At 46.1% G+C, this 16,759-nt stretch overlaps 1 protein-coding gene across 3 annotated transcripts; it reads right to left on the bottom strand.

Moving 5' to 3' along the window:
* Positions 1-1,570: 1,570 nt before the first annotated feature.
* On the bottom strand, positions 1,571-15,340 carry MOGS (mannosyl-oligosaccharide glucosidase). 3 transcript variants are annotated; one of them, XM_067468457.1, is made up of 5 exons: positions 15,253-15,340; positions 10,872-11,264; positions 7,864-8,084; positions 4,214-4,404; positions 1,571-3,505 (listed from the first exon to the last, which is right to left on the bottom strand). In XM_067468457.1, exons 2-5 carry the CDS (start codon positions 11,239-11,241, stop codon positions 1,786-1,788), a joined length of 2,502 nt encoding a protein of 833 aa, XP_067324558.1. In that variant the 5' UTR covers positions 11,242-11,264; positions 15,253-15,340; the 3' UTR covers positions 1,571-1,785. The 3 variants fall into 3 exon arrangements, with proteins under 3 accessions (XP_067324558.1, XP_067324557.1, XP_060635484.2); XM_067468456.1 differs by lacking the exon at positions 15,253-15,340 and adding an exon at positions 15,097-15,237; XM_060779501.2 differs by lacking the exon at positions 15,253-15,340 and having other exon boundaries at positions 7,864-8,107; positions 10,872-10,952.
* Between the last annotated feature and the right edge of the window lie 1,419 nt (positions 15,341-16,759).

The following is a 16,759-nucleotide window of genomic DNA, read 5'->3' as shown; positions in this document are numbered from 1 at the left end:
GGAGCGAGAGAAGGGCCTCTCCAGAAAACCGAAGAGATCATGTAGGTTCGTAGACGGAAATGCAGTCGCACAGGTAGGCGGGTCCAAACCGTTCAGGGAACCTGCACCTTGAATTGGGACTGGAAAATAAATAGCAGCCACTGGAGCATTGCAGCGCACCCAAATACCTGGGAGTCACCCTGGACCGTGCTCTGACCTACAAGAAGCACTGCCTGAACATCAAGCAAAAAGTGGGTGCTAGAAACAATATCATATGAAAGCTGACTGGCACAACCTGGGGATCACAACCAGACACAGTGAAGACATCTGCCCTTGCGCTGTGCTACTCTGCTGCTGAGTACGTATGCCCAGTGTGGAACACATCTCACCACGCTAAAACAGTGGATGTGGCTCTTAATGAGACATGCCGCATTATCACGGGGTTATTTATTTATCGGTGTCATGAGCAACCAGACATTTGTATTACATTTTAAACAAAAACAAACAGACAAAACACAGAATTTGCAAGCTTGGTAGTTGATTCAATGTCCTTTGACCAGTCTCTGGCCACTTGGAGTGCCTCTGGTGTTGCCGCAAGAAGTTCCTCCATGGTGCATGTGGCGGGGCTCAGGTTGCATTGCAGCAGGTGGTCAGTGGTTTGCTCTTCTCCACACTCGCATGTCATGGATTCCACTTTGTGACCCCATTTCTTGAGGTTGGCTCTGCATCTCGTGGTGCCAGAGCGCAGTCTGTTCAGTGCCTTCCATGTCACCCAGTCTTCTGTGTGCCCAGGGGGGAGTCTCTCATTTGGTATCAGCCATTGAGTGAGGTTGTGGGTTTGGGCCTGCCACTTTTGGACTCTCGCTTGCTGAGGTGTTCCAGCAAGTGTATCTGTAGATCTTAGAAAACTATGTCTAGATTTAAGTCGTTGACGTGCTGGCTGATAGCCAAACAGGGGATGAGCTGGAGATGTCTCTGCCTTGGTCCTTTCACTATTGGCTGCTACTTCCCGGCGGATGTCAGGTGGTGGAATACCGGCTAAGCAGTGTAATTTCTCCAGTCATGTAGGGCGCAGACACCCCGTGATAATGCGGCATGTCTCATTAAGAGTCACATCCACTGTTTTAGCGTGGTGAGATGTGTTACACACTGGGCATGCATACTCAGCAGCAGAGTAGCATAGCGCAAGGGCAGATGTCTTCACTGTGTCTGGTTGTGATCCCCAGGTTGTGCCAGTCAGCTTTTGTATGATATTGTTTTCTGGCGCCCACTTTTTGCTTGATGTTCAGGCAGTGCTTCTTGTAGGTAAGAGCACGGTCCAGAGTGACTCCCAGGTATTTGGGTGCGCTGCAATGCTCCAGTGGGATTCCTTCCCAGATATACTGGTCAAAGGACATTCAATCAACTACCAAGCTTGCAAACTTTGTGTTTTGTTTGTTTGTTTTGTTAAAAATGTAATACAACTGTCTGGTTCCTCCTGACACGATAAACAAATAAATAAATACTGACGAGGGGATGCCCACCATTGCTAACCTACACTGCAGTTTAAAAGATGAGGGGGCTCTATATCCCTGCGGAAAAAGACAAGAGATTTTCCCGCATCACAGCTTTATTTCACTTTAAAAATGCAAAAGAGAAAGGCTTCTGGCCTTGCCGTTTGCCGGGAGCCCGAGTCCAGGTTGCTCCTGCCTGGAAACCTGAGGGAGATGAGCACAGAGCCCACCGAAAGCAGGCAGGGCAACCCTGGTACTTGGCACAGGCTGGCTGGGCGGGCACCCGTGCCGTCCTCTCTTGCTCCCGTAGCCCTCAGTACTCTTCGGCCATCATGAGCACCACCAAGGCTGACCAGCCGGTGAAGGGGTAGCACCCCTGGCCCCGGCCGGTGCTGTCGTTGTACTGCTCCCAGATGTACCCGCTCTCCTGATACTGCCGGAAGACATTGCCGATGAGGTTGGCGCGCAGCTGGCGGTAGAGGGCGGACGCCTGCTCCCGGTAGGGCCCCTCCAGCTGGCCGTAGTGGTGCAGCGCCCGCACCGCCAGGTAATTGATGTTGAGCCAGATGGGGCCCCTCCAGTAGGGCGGGTCGTGCTCCGTGTTGTGCTTGAGGTAGAAGGGGCTGCCGTGCGAGAGGGAGCGCAGGCCGAAGGGCGTCCACAGCTTCTTCTCGCTGCGCATGTCCGCCAGCAGGTTGCCCAGGCGGGGCGAATCGGGGCGCAGCAGCTCCAGCAGAAGCGGGAACAGGCTGACGTACCCAAAGGCGCCTCCCACGAACTGCAACGCGGGCGGCTTGCGGACGACGCGCAGCAGCCGTGGAGAGGGCAAGGGCTGGCCGGGCGGAGGGGGGCGGAGCCTCTCGCGCTCCAGAGCCACAGCGGAGGTGTGGTTGCCGTAGTCCGCAAAGGTGCCCAGAGTCTCGGCCCAGTGGTGCTGATCCAGCAGCTGGTTGTCGGCGAGCATCTCGGCCATGCGCCGGTACTCCCCCGCTGGCTCGCCGATCCTGGTGGCCACGTCCGCCATGACGGCCGAGACCACAGCCATCCAGCAGCGCAGGTCCAGGTGGCGCTCGTCCGGCGAGGGGTGGGAGGCCCGAGGGTAGTCGTCCAGGCCGGAGGTCAGGGTCTTCGGGTTGAGGAAGAGGCGGGTGTCTTGGTCCCGGCCACGCCAGCGGAAGGTGTGGGGCAGTGGACCAGTCTGTGTCTGGTTGTACCAATCGTACCAGCTCTGGAGGCGCGGGAAGACTCTCCGAAGGAAGTCTTCGTCTGCCTGGCCCTGGGCCAGCAGTTGCCGCAAGGCCAGGAAGAGTGTGGGGGGGTTTCCGGCGCTGCTGTGCTGCACCAGGAATTCGGGGGGCACCTTAGTGCGGGCCTCGTCACCCAGGATCTGCTCCCGTGGGATCCATCCCTCAGCATTCATGAGGTCGAGCCAGTGGGCCAGCACATCCCGGCTAAGAGCCGGCTCCCAGCGGGCAACGAGCAGCTGGTGGAAGCCTTCGTCCCAGAGGAAGCCGCGGGGGAAGAAGGAGCGGGAGGGCACGGCTGTGAAAAGGGGGCCCTCCGGGTACAGCTGGGGCTGCTCCGCGTGCGGGGACTGCACCAGGGAGCGCCCAAAGAAGTAGCCCATCCCTCCCAGCATGTTGCTGAGGGCGGCCATGGCGAAGCGCTGCTCCTGTGGGGAATAGCCCTTGGCGGCCAGACCAAAGGTCTCCTCGAAGCGCCGCTCAAAGGCAGACGCGTGCCGTTCCAGCGCCCCGGTCAGCGCTTCTCCCGCAAGACGTTCGGTCCGGTCGGAGACGCTCCCGGACTCAAAGACCACTTCCAGGCGGCACGGAAGGGAGACGGTCACTTGGTGGATGAGGAGCTGGCTGCGCGGCTCCCCTCCTCCCGGCGCAATCCGATAGGTGTCCACCCCGAAGTATCGCCGCTTGGGTGCTCCTGGGGGCGCAAAGGAGAAGCGGGGGGCCAGGCTGGACTTCACCACGTCACTCAGGCGGTGCAGCCCTTCAGCCTTCGCATCCAGGTAATTGTAACTGTGGGAGAGAGGAGGAGGAGAGAATGAGAAGCAGTCCATGTGGGGCGAGCAACATCCTCCCTCCTCTCTCCAGATTGCTCTCCCTCTGACTATTTATTTATTTATTTACGAAATTTATATGCTGCCCTTCTCACCCCGAAGGGTTTGCCTGGAGCAAACTTTTGTTGAGAGGTTATTACAACAGCACAACAGAGAAGAAACAAACAAGGACATCTAATCACCTCTCAACAAAAGTTTGCTCCAGGCACTGTCATTATATGCTAATCAAGGTGGTCAGTTGAAACATTCACACCTAGCTGCAGCAGACATGAGTTCTTTGTCCCATCCTGGTCATTCCACAGATATATAAACCCTTTTTCCTAGTTCCAACAGACCTCACTACCTCTGAGGATGCTTGCCATAGATGCAGGCAAAACGTCAGGAGAGAATGCCTCTAGAACATGGTCATATAGCCTGAAAAAAACCTACATCAACCCAATGATTCCGGCCATGAAAACCTTTGACAATACATTATAAATATTATATGTATATACAATATATTACATTACATTATATTATATTAATATATAATACTAATATTGTGCTATGCTAATATTACAATGTAATTGTATGTACATATAACTATTAAGCTATTCTGAGTCCCTTTTGGGATGAGAAGATAGACACGTCATAATTAATTAATTCTGCCCAGAGACAGGTGGAGTACCTGGCGTAGAGAGGCGTGCCCGTCTCGGAGGTGGGCGGCTGGAAGGTGATGGTGAAGTGGCCCAGCTCCTCCGTCATGCCAGTCAGGGAGGCCATCCGGCTCTTCTCCTTCACCTGCGGCCGCAGCGCCCCTTGACCATCGGTCGCCACGTAGAACAGCAGGGAGACAAAGGGCGTCTGGGGCCCCGACCTCTGCACAAAAAGAGACACAACCAGGGTTTGTTCCACAGGCCAGAACACAAATGAACCTTTCACACACCACAGTGGTTCCAGCTAAGGGAATCCTAGCACCCCAACCTCAAGAAACTAAAAATCCCAAATCCCACAGGATGTTGCCACACATCACAGAAATGTTTAGTGTGGAAAGGATTGAAACTCTTCGCCTTGTGTGTGTTGTAGTTCAGCGTGTTGATAGAGTTGCTACTCCTGGTAGCAGGGAGAAAAGGTCTACTCAGGAGTCGGAGGGAGAACAGCAGCGTCAGAGCATTAGGGAAATCATTATGGCTCCAAGTGATACTGACACGTTTCCAGGCTTCTCTGATTGCGAGATGGGGGATGGGGAGGTGAGCAGAGGTGTTAAAAGGGCTGCTCACGAGCCAGAGTCTGAGGGGGAATTACAAAGGAAACGCATCCGGGAAATACTTTGTGCACCAACAGAGGATGAAGATTTCCTAGGGTTTGAAAGGAGTTCTGGGTCTGGGAGTGATATGGAAGAAGAGGAGGAATTAGATTGGACCCGTGTGCAACAAATAAGGGACACCTGTAACCAACCCACCTCCAGTGAGGAATTTGAGGGGTTCACTGGGGATTGGCAGCCAGAGGACTCTTGGCAGGATCTGAACCTTGACAGTCAATGGCAGAGGTGGAAGGATGGGCGCTCAGCTGCAGGGTTGAGGGGAGCTGAAAGCGATGACGAGAGGGTGGGGAGCTCATCAAACTCTGAGGAGGAACTTTGAGATAAAAGTGGGCCCTGTTTACATGGTAATTCGCAGAAGGCAAAGTGTCTTTATTGGACATAACTCTTTGTACTGCCAATTCTTGACTTTGGGTCCTGGGCTACAGCTTCGTGTGTTCCTGAATTCCTGTTCCTCGGTGATTCCTGCGTTCCAGCATTTGTTTACCAGCGGCTTGACCACGGACTGGTTTGACTACGCTTTTGGTTTTCTGGACTTTGAACTCTAATATCTTTGTGTTTAAAACACTTCCTAGCTTTGGGACTACATTTTTCCATCTTCTGTGACTGTGTTTTTGTGCTGTGCCAATTTTCAAGCAGTTTGCTTAACTTTGAGTTCAATCCGGATTATAAGGCAGAGCTAAAATCCGGGTTATACCTTGGGAAGTCTGACTTGGCCACGGTAGTCCACGCTCTGGTTACATCCCGTTTAGACTACTGCAACGCTCTCTACGTGGGGTTGCCTTTGAAGACAGCTCGGAAGCTCCAACTAGTCCAACGCTCGGCAGCCATGATTTTAACAGGAGCGGAGCGCAGGGAGCATACAACCCCCCTGTTGCGCCAACTCCACTGGCTACCGATCTGCTACCGGGCTGAAATCAAGGTGCTGGCGTTGGCCTTTAAAGCCCTAAACGGTTCGGGCCCAAGCTACCTATCTGACCGCATCTCTGCCTATGAACCCACCAGGAGTTTGAGATCTTCCGGGGAGACCCTGCTCTCGATCCCGCCTGCTTCTCAAGCTCGGCTGGCGGGGACGAGAGATAGGGCCTTCTCAGTGGTGGCTCCTCGGCTGTGGAACGCCCTTCCTACGGACATTAGACTAGCACCATCTCTAATGGTATTCCGCAAAAAAGTGAAGACCTGGATGTTTGTGCAGGCGTTTGAGTAATTTAGTGCAATCTGGTAATGGAACATAGGAATGGAACAATGGACGACGAACCTGGACTACGCTTGGATGATGAGAAGATTGGGTACGGTTGTTTTTTGTAATAATTGTGCATTGTAATTGCTTATTGGTAATTTATGGATAATGTGTTAAGTCAATTGTTATATGTTGTATGGAACCACTGCTGTTTCTACTGTTTTTACTGTTTGTGAACCGCCGTGAGTCGCCTTTGGGCTTGAGATACAGCGGTATAGAAGCAAAGTAAGTAAGTAAATAAATAAATAAATCACTCCTGGGACACTTTGCACTGTAGTTAAGTACTTAGAAAGACTATTTTTGTACAATATAGCTGTGTTTGAACTCTTATTCTGTGTTTGGCTTTAATTAAGGCTTCTGGGTCTTGACAGTGTGCCCGCCTGCACATCCCCCTATCCTATCCCTCTGGTTCTCATGTTTTTGAGAATAATAATAATAAACTTTATTTACACACCGCCACCATCTCCCCAACGGGGACTCGGAGCGGCTTACATGGGGCCAAGCCCGAACAAAAATTACAATATAACAATAGAAATTGCAGTAAAATAAACAACATAACATTAAAGTGTAAAACATCAAAACATATAAAACAATACACACAGAACATAGAAACCAAACATAATGACAGAGAGTGGGCCACATGTACATAAAATGATTTAAAAACTCTGGGTGAGTTAAGGGGACAGAACTAATTGTAAGGGAGAACTCAGAGAGAGAGGAAAATAAACAAACCTTCGTACGTGGTGGTGGTGGTGGTGGGGGACTCCTAGGACAAGAATGTTGAGGGGAGCAATGGCATAAAATTATGTGGCTACTCTCCGAAAGCGCAACGGCAGAGCCAGGTCTTGAAACTCTTTTTTTAAAGATTTCTAAGGTAGGGGCTTTCCTAATATCTCCGGGCAATGAGTTCCAGAGTCGAGGGGCCACAGAGGAGAAGGCTCTCTCCCTTGTACCCACAAGGTGAGTCTGAGAGACTGTCAAAGGTGAAAGGAGAGCCTTGCCCGAGGATCGAAGAGCTCGGGCTGGTTCATGGAGAGAGATACGGTCACAAAGGTAGGCAGATCCCCTCTGAATGAGATCCTAAGACTGAAAATGGGAAAGGCACACTTTGGAGGAGATGGAGAGTGGGCATCCCATCTGGATCCTCTTCCTATTACCACACAGCCTTTGAATGCCCCCCACGAGGAAGAAGAAATTATTATTATTATTATTATTATTATTATTATTATTATTTACTGTTTTTGTATACCGACCTTCTCAGCCCTCAGGCGACTCAGGGTGGTTTACAATGGCAACGTTTCAATGCCCAAAAACACCATAAAACATTTTAAAACATTAACACAGAATATAAAAACATAACAAGAATATTAAAACATGGATCTTAATAAAAAAAAAGTCCCATCTTGTCGTCCAATCATTCCAATTCCTATGTCTTTTACCTTGCATTTTCAAATGCTTGCTCAAACAACCAAGTCTTGACTCTTTTCCGAAATGTTAAGAGGGAGGGGGCGTTCCTAATGTCCCCAGGAAGGGCGTTCCATAGCCAAGGCGCCACCACTGAGAATGCCCGGCCTTTCGTTCCCACCCAAACATGGAATTAATTAAACCAAAAAGACATAAACTAAATAAATGAGGAGCACCTTTAGACTAGCTGGGGAAACATATTAACATGGCAGCCTCCTTGAACAACATGGGGAAGTGTTGGCCCAACGAGAACAAAGCCAAGCTGCCCGCTCTCCCCACAAGCGTATGACCAATCCCTCCCTGTCCAGCTCACCTCTGGCCGTGCCGTGACCCTCCAGCTCCAGTCCCCTCCATGTCGTCCCCCTGGGCGCTTCACGAACTCCGTCTGGAGGCTGAGACCCACGTCGCGGATCTCCTGCACCCCGAAATGGACACCGTCGTGGAGGAGCCAGCCATAGCGGGGCAGACCGTCACTTTGCTCACAAGTGTGCCGTAGCCGGATGTCCCCCTCCAGCTGGTGCATCCACATCAAGCCTGCAGAAAGGGGCAGAGGGAGGCTGGGATTCAGAGAGTGGCCCCAGATAAGTGGTCAGCTCTACTGCCAGCCTATTCCACTAGTCATGGACTCTGTATTTGTCACATTTGTTTCTTTCATGTTTTCATTTCGTACCGTTCATTCGGCTGGCACGAAACAGTGCACCCCCCTCCTGCTCAGAAATATTGGTGAAATAGAAAGTAAGTGGGAATAAGTTTGAGCCTGCCACTTTTGGACTCTCGCTTGCTGAGGTGTTCCAGCAAGCGAGAGTCCATTAAATAAAATAATAACATTAAATAAAATAATAACATTCAATAATAACATTCAATAAAATAATAACATTCAATAAAATAAAACTGATAAAAGTATAAATCCTCAGCATCTCACTTTGCTACTCTGCTGTTGAATACGCACGTCCAGTACGGAAAACACTCCACCACATTAAAACAGTGGATGTGGCTCTTAATGAGACATGCTGCATTATCACAGGATGTCTACATCCTGCACCACTGGAGAAATTAAATTACACCTTTTAGCTAGTATTGCACCACCTGATATCTGAGGGAAGGTGCAGCCAATAATAATAATAATAATAATAATAATAATAATAATAATAATAATAATCTTTATTTATACCCTGCCACCATCTCCCCAAGGGACTCGGAGTGGCTTACATGAGGCCAAGCCAGTAACACTTCAAAACAGAAAAGCATTAAACAAACAATACAAAGCAACACAAAGTAATATAAATATAATGAATGGACCAAGGTAGTGACATCTCAACCCCATCCTCTGTTCAGATATCAGCCAGCACGCCAGCGCCTTAAATCAAGAAATAGTTTTCTAAGATCTTCAGAGACACTGAACACCTCAGCAAGCGAGAGTCCAAAAGTGGCAGGCTCAAACCCAGCACCTCAATCTATGGCTGATACCAGATGAGAGACTCCCCCCTGGGCACACAGAAGACTGGGCGACTTGGAAGGCGCTGAACAGACTGCGCTCTGGCACCACGAGATGCAGAGCCAACCTCAAGAAACGGGGCCACAACATGCGAGTGTGGAGAAGAGCAAGCCACTGACCACCTGCTGCAATGCAACCTGAGCCCTGCCACATGCATCATGGAGGACCTTCTTGCAGCAACACCAGAGGCACTCCAAGGGGCCAGATACTGGTCAAAGGACATTTAATCAACTACCAAGCTTGCAACTAGCTTGCAATAGTTTTGTCTGTCTGTTTGTTTGTTTGTTAAAAATGCAATACAACTGTTTGGCTTGCTCCAAAGGACATTTAATATCATGCCAAGTTTTTAAACTTTATTTGTGTTTTTAAATACATTACAACTGTATTATTTATGTATTATTATTTATTTACGGTATTTATATGCTGCTTTTCTCACCCCGAGGGGGACTCAAAGCGGTTTACACATAGATAATGGCAAAAATTCAATGCCTTACAACGACAATAGTAAAACCACATATTAGACATAAGTCATATTAAAAACAGTACATCGCCAAATATCAAAACAGTTGTTAAAGCCATAGAACAATCCATAAAACTGTAATAATAATAATAATCCTTTATTTATACCCCGCTATCATCTCCCGCAGGACTCGGTGTGGCTTACAAGAGGCCGAGCCCAAATACAACAACAATAAAACACAACGACAACAATACAACAGTAAATAACTCAAAAACAAAGCAAAACAATAACAATAATATCACGACACATTTAAAAACCTGTGGCAGGGCCAAATGTAAGGATTAAAATTTTAAAAATGCTGGGCCTGTCAAAGTGAAACAGGATGGATATTTTAGGGATAGGTGTACCCTTGGTTTACTTCTGATACGATAAATATACTGCTTTTCTCACCCTAGGTGGGGACTCAAAGTGGTTTCGAACATATTCACATCCCGGTTAGATTACTGCAACGCACTCTACGTGGGGTTGCCTTTGAAGACTGCTCGGAAACTTCAATTAGTCCAGCGAGAGGCAGCCAGATTGCTCACCGGAGCGTCATACAGGGAGCATACCACCCCCCTGTTGTGTCAGCTCCACTGGCTGCCGATCCAGTTCCGAGCACAATTCAAGGTGCTGGTTTTGACCTATAAAACCCTACACGGTTCCGGCCCAGCGTATCTGTCCGAACTGATCTCCCTCTACGTCCCACCCCGGAGCCTAAGATCTTCTGGAGAGGTCCTGCTCTCGACCCCGCCTCTATCACAGGTGAGATTGGCGGGGACGAGAAGCAGGGCCTTTTCGGTGGTGGCCCCTCACCTGTGGAATTCACTCCCCGGGGAAATTAGATCTGCAACATCGCTCCTTTCTTTTAGGAAAAAACTAAAAACATGGATCTGGGACCAGGCATTTGGGCAGGCGGGCAAATAAAGAAAGAACTTTATTGATGGCTAGGAAATGACTAACGGACTGGACATGAGGAACTCTGGAAACGAAACGTTGATTATAAGAATTATTTTTATGATATTTTATATAATGTGTTATGCACCGGTTGTTGATGTTTTAACTGTGATTATCGTTTTAATTATATTTTTGTATATTTGTTTTTGTATATTTTTGTATACTATGTGTAAAGTATAAAGGCATCGAATTCTGCCTTCTTTGTAAGCTGCCCTGAGTCCCCCTCCGGGGGTTGAGAAGGGCGGGGTAAAAGTACCAGAAATAAATAATAAATAATAAATATTTATGGCAAAATGGAATGCCTCACATACAAATGAATCCTAACATAACAATAATATATAACATATTTATGACAAAAGCTCTCCCTCACCTGTGACCAGGGACCGAGGGCTGCGGGTCTTCATGCCGAAGTAGACCTGGGGCCGGTAGGAGCCCCAGAAAAGTTCCGGTGAAAGGCTGGGGCCACTGGCATTGGGCCCCAAGAGGCGGGGGGCCGGGTGCAGGGTCACAGTCCGGGTGGCCAGCCACCACCGGGCATAGAGGCCGTAGGCGAAGGCAGCGCAGCCCAGGGCCCCCGAGGCCAGCGCCAGCACCCCACAGATGCGGCCCAGGTCCCAAGATGATGAGGCAGGGCTGGATCCCGGTCGCTCTGTCCTCTTCGTCGAAATGAGCCGAAGCGTGCCCTTTTCCTGCGCTCGGGGCCCTGCGTCCGCAGCCCTGCGCCTCCGCTCCCTGGCCATCCTTTTGGCTGCACTCTGCCCACCTGGAAGGAAGGAAGGAAGGAATGTGAGAATAGGAACACTGGGATGTTCTAGCAGCATTTTCTCCTGATGTTTCGCCTACCACCTGTGAAAAGCGTGACTTGCCCATAGTCACCCAATGGAACCCCTGGTGGCGCAGTGGGTTAAACCCCTGTGCCGGCAGGACTGAAGATCAACAGGTCGCAGGTTCGAATCTGGGGAGAGGCGGATGAGCTCCCTCTATCAGCTCCAGCTCCCCATGTGGGAACATGAGAGAAGCCTCCCACAAGGATGATAAAAACATCAAATCATGTGGGCGTCCCCTGGGCAACGTCTTTGCAGACGACCAATTTACTCACACCAGAAGCAACTTGCAGTTTCTCAAGTCGTTCTGGACACGACAAAAAAAAAACAACCCAATGGGCTTCCATAGCTGACCGGGGACTCTTTGCAATTCTAGTCCAACTCTCAAATCAAGCTGCACTCGAATTCCAGTTAATCAGATATTTTTTCAATACTTTTTATTAGTTATTACAAAACACAAAATACAAACATACAACAAAGTAGGCAAACATAACAAACTTATTAACATATACACCAAAAAAACCCACATCAACAAAAATTGTAACTTCCGTTCTTCTTCCTTCAACTTTCTTTTTCTTCTTTTTTGTTAAAATAAAAGTTCTCTCTCTAAGCACTATATTTTTCTTATCAACTTTTTATTTCCTTAATGTCTCTTTTTCATATATTCTTCTAAAACAGGGGTCCTCAAACTAAGACCCGGGGGCCGAATACGGCCCTCCAAAGTCATTTATCCAGCCCTCGCTCAGACTTTCAACCTAAGTGTGAAATGACTTGAAAGCACACAACAACAACAACAACAACAACAACAACAATCCTATCTCATCAGCCAAAAGCAGGCCCACACTTCCCATTGAAATACTAATAAGTTTATATTTGTTAAAATTGTTCTTCATCTTAATTATTGTATTGTCTTTAAGTGTTTTTTTGCACTACAAATAAGATATGTGCAATGTGATAGGAATTAATTCATGGGTTTTTTTTTCAAATTATTATTATTATACTCAGCTTTTTCTCTCAACAAAGGAGACTCAAACCAGCTATTTATCTATTATTACTATGAGAATGTGTTGTTATTATTACATATATATTATTATAATATTTTGCTATAATATATTATTATTATTATTATTATTATTATTATTACACCCAGCTCTTTCTCTCCACAAAGGAGAATCAAACCAGTTATTTATCTACGATTAATATGAGAATATATTATTACATTATATAGTATTATAATATTTTACTATATTATTATTATTATTATTATACCTAGCTTTTCCCCTCCACAAAGGAGACTCAAACCAGCTATTTATGTATGATTAATATGATAATATATTATTACATTATATAGTATTATAATATTTTACTATATTATTATTATTATTATTATTCCCAGCTTTTCCCCTCCACAAAGAAGACTCAAACCAGCTATTTATGTATGATTAATATGAGAATATATTATTACATTATATAGTATTATAATATTTTGCTATAATATATTATTATTATTATTATACCCAGCTTTTCCCCTCCACAAAGGAGACTCAAACCAGCTATTTATGTATGATTAATATGATAATATATTATTTATTTATTTATTTATTTATTATTTGCTGCATTTGTTAACCGCCGCTCTCAGCCCTAGGGCGACTCGCGGCGGTGTACAACATATAAAAAACACATTTTACACTAACTACAACGACAAAAAACAACATATCACTAATACACTATCATCTAATTACACAAAATACACTAAAATAATCCACTTCGTTTTATCATAGAATCATAACCAATCTCGTAGTCTATATTCCGTTCCAGTTGTCATTTCCAGTTACTGTAGCATTTAGTTAAATGCCTTCTCGAATAGCCATGTCTTCAGGCTCTTCCGGAAGGCCATAAGGGAGGGCGCCTGTCTGATGTCAACAGGGAGGGTGTTCCACAGCCGGGGGGCCACCACCGAGAAGGCCCTATCCCTCGTCCCCGCCAGGCGTGCCTGTGAGGCAGGCGGGATCGAGAGAAGGGCCTCCCCAGATGATCTCAAGGTCCTCGTGGGCTCATAGGCCGAGATGCGGTCCGAAAGGTATTTTGGGCCGTAACCGTTTAGGGCTTTGTAGATTAGCACCAGCACCTTAAATTGGGCCCGGAAGCAGATCGGCAGCCAGTGGAGCTGGAACAACAAGGGCGTTGTATGCTCCCTGCGTCCTGCCCCTGTTAGTAACATGGCTGCCGCGCGCTGGACTAGCTGAAGCTTCCGGGCCGTCTTCAAGGGCAGCCCCACGTAGAGAGTGTTGCAGTAGTCAAGGCGGGATGTGACCAGAGCGTGTACCACCGTGGCCAAGTCAGACTTCCCAAGGTACTATATAGTATTATATTTTACTACAATATATTATTATTATTATTATTATTATTATTATTATTATTATTGTACCCAGCTTTTCCCCTCCACAAAGGAGACTTACACCAGCTATTTATCTATTATTAATATGGGAGTGTATTATTATTATTATTATTACATTATATATTATTATAATATTTGGCTCTAATAATAATAATAATAATATATTATTATTATTATTATTATTATTATTATTATACCCAGCTTTTTCTCTCCACAAAGGAGACTCAAACCAGCCATTTATCTATGATTAATATAATATATTATTACATTACATATTATTATAATATTTTGCTATAATATATTATTATTATTACATTACATATTATTATAATATTTTGCTATAATATATTATTAATAATATATTATAGCAAAATATTATAATAATATGTAATGTAATAATATATTATATTAATCATATATTATTATACCCAGCTTTTCCCCTCCACAAAGGAGAATCAAACCAGCTATTTATCTATTATTACTATGAGAATGCATTATTATTATTACATTATATATTATTATAATATTTTGCTATAATATATTATTATTATTACATTACATATTATTATAATATTTTGCTATAATATATTATTATACCCAGCTTTTTCCCTCCACAACAGAGACTCAAACCAGCTATTTATCTACGATTAATATAACATATTATTACATTACATATCATTATTATAATATTTTGCTATAATATATTATTATTATTACATTATATATTATTATAATATTTTGCTATAATATATTATTATACCCAGCTTTTTCCCTCCAGAAAGGAGACTCAAACCAGCCATTTATCTATGATTAATATAATATATTATTACATTACATATTATTATAATATTTGGCTACATTATTATTTTTACATTATATATTATATTTTGCTATATTATACCCAGCTTTTCCCCTCTACAAAGGAGACTCAAACCAGCTATTTATCTACGATTAATATGATAACATATTATTACATTATATATTATTATAATATTTTGCTATAATATATTATTATTATTATTACATTATATATTATATTTTGCTATATTATACCCAGCTTTTCCCCTCTACAAAGGAGACTCAAACCAGCTATTTATCTACGATTAATATAAGAATATATTACATTATATATTATTATAATATTTTGTATAATCTATTATTATGATGTTTATTTCTCCCCTGTTTCCATTCAAAAGCCTTTCAGTTCAGCTGAAAACCTTCAGAGAGACAAACATGAAGACAGAATGAAGGGGCCACCCCGCCCAAGGCCAGGAAGGGAGACACCATCCGATCCCTCCCGACAGATGGCCATGCGGGCTCTGCTTCCAAACCTGCAGAGGGGGGAAGGGAGGGGACTCCAGAGGGAAGCCAACCTGAGGGAGGGGGGTCACTTCTGGGTGGTCATCGGCCAAGCTGGACACCCAAGACCTCCACCCCCCAAGGCAGAGGCTGAAGGCCTGAAGGAAGGCCCTCCAGCCAGGCCTGCGGTTGCCATGGGAACCAGCGCCCCCCCCCTCGCGCCGCCTTGCCTTGCTTCTCTGTCCGCTTCCGCCCGAGCCCTCCACGCGCCTCGGAGGCCACGCCCCCTGGACTACGTTTCCCGGCGTGCCTCGCGAAAGAGGGCGCGCGCACGTCACTTCCTCCCCAGAGGCCTACTGGGAAAGAGTCAGAAAGGGGACACGTGTCACACATAGAATCATAGAATCATAGAATCAAAGAGTTGGAAGAGACCTCCTGGGCCATCCAGTCCAACCCCATTCTGCCAAGAAGCAGGAATATTGCATTCAAATCACCCCTGACAGATGGCCATCCAGCCTCTGCTTAAAAGCTTCCAAAGAAGGAGCCTCCACCACACTCCGGGGCAGAGAGTTCCACTGCTGAACGGCTCTCACAGTCAGGAAGTTCTTCCTAACGTTCAGATGGAATCTCCTCTCTTGTAGTTTGAAGCCATTGTTCCCTTGCGTCCTAGTCTCCAAGGAAGCAGAAAACAAGCTTGCTCCCTCCTCCTCCCTGTGGCTTCCTCTCACATATTTATACATGGCTATCATATCTCCTCTCAGCCTTCTCTTCTTCAGGCTAAACATGCCCAGTTCCCCAAGCCGCTCCTCATAGGGCTTGTTCTCCAGACCCTTGATCATTTTAGTCGCCCTCCTCTGGACACATTCCAGCTTGTCAATATCTCTCTTCAATTGTGGTGCCCAGAATTGGACACAATATTCCAGGTGTGGTCTAACCAAAGCAGAATAGAGGGGTAGCATTACTTCCTTAGATCTAGACACTAGGCTCCTCTTGATGCAGGCCAAAATCCCATTGGCTTTTTTTGCCGCCACATCACATTGTTGGCTCATGTTTAACTTCTTGTCCACGAGGACTCCAAGATCTTTTTCACACGTACTGCTCTCGAGCCAGGCATTGTCCCCCATTCTGTATCTCTGCATTTCATTTTTTCTGCCAAAGTGGAGTATCTTGCATTTGTCACTGTTGAACTTCATTTTGTTCACCTGGAAGGCTTGGGTGGGGAAGTGCTCTGCAGGGAGGCTTCAGGGGAGGAAAAGGCACAGAGAGAGGCTTCATCAGAACTCCAAAACCACTGGGGGAATTGACACCAAATTTGGTCACAAGACACCCAACAGTCCAATGTATGTCCTCCACTCAAAAAAAATTGATTTTGCCATTTGGGAGTTGTAGTTGCTGGGATTTATAGTTCACCTACAATCAAAGAGCATTCTGAACTCCACCAAGGATGGAATTGGGCCAGACTTGGCACAAAGAACTCCCATGACCTTTAACATCTACATGAAACTGCTGGGAGAGGTCATCCGGAGTTTTGCAGTTGGGTGCCACCTCTACACAGATGACACACAACTCTACTACTAGGTTCTTGTGGGTTTTTCCGGGCTATACGGTCATGTTCTAGAGGCATTTTCTCCTGACGTTTCGCCTGCATCTATGGCAAGCATCCTCAGAGGTAGTGAGGTCTGTTGGAACTAGGAAAAAGGGTTTATATATCTGTGGAATGACCAGGGTGGGACAAAG

Source organism: Anolis sagrei, chromosome 5 (assembly GCF_037176765.1).
Source record: "Anolis sagrei isolate rAnoSag1 chromosome 5, rAnoSag1.mat, whole genome shotgun sequence".
Classification (NCBI taxonomy): domain Eukaryota; kingdom Metazoa; phylum Chordata; class Lepidosauria; order Squamata; family Dactyloidae; genus Anolis; species Anolis sagrei.
This window is presented reverse-complemented; position numbering and strand designations above follow the sequence as displayed.

What these genes read in the sequence shown, in the direction of transcription:
- MOGS (XM_067468457.1), bottom strand. Translation starts at nt 11,241, where the DNA reads ATGGCCAGGGAGCGGAGGCGCAGGGCTGCGGACGCAGGGCCCCGAGCG. An exon ending in CCCTCGGTCCCTGGTCACAG is followed by an intron (nt 8,085 to 10,871) that starts GTGAGGGAGAGC and finishes CCCTTTCTGCAG; the next exon opens with GCTTGATGTGGATGCACCAG. An exon ending in GGCACGCCTCTCTACGCCAG is followed by an intron (nt 3,506 to 4,213) that starts GTACTCCACCTG and finishes TCTCTCCCACAG; the next exon opens with TTACAATTACCTGGATGCGA.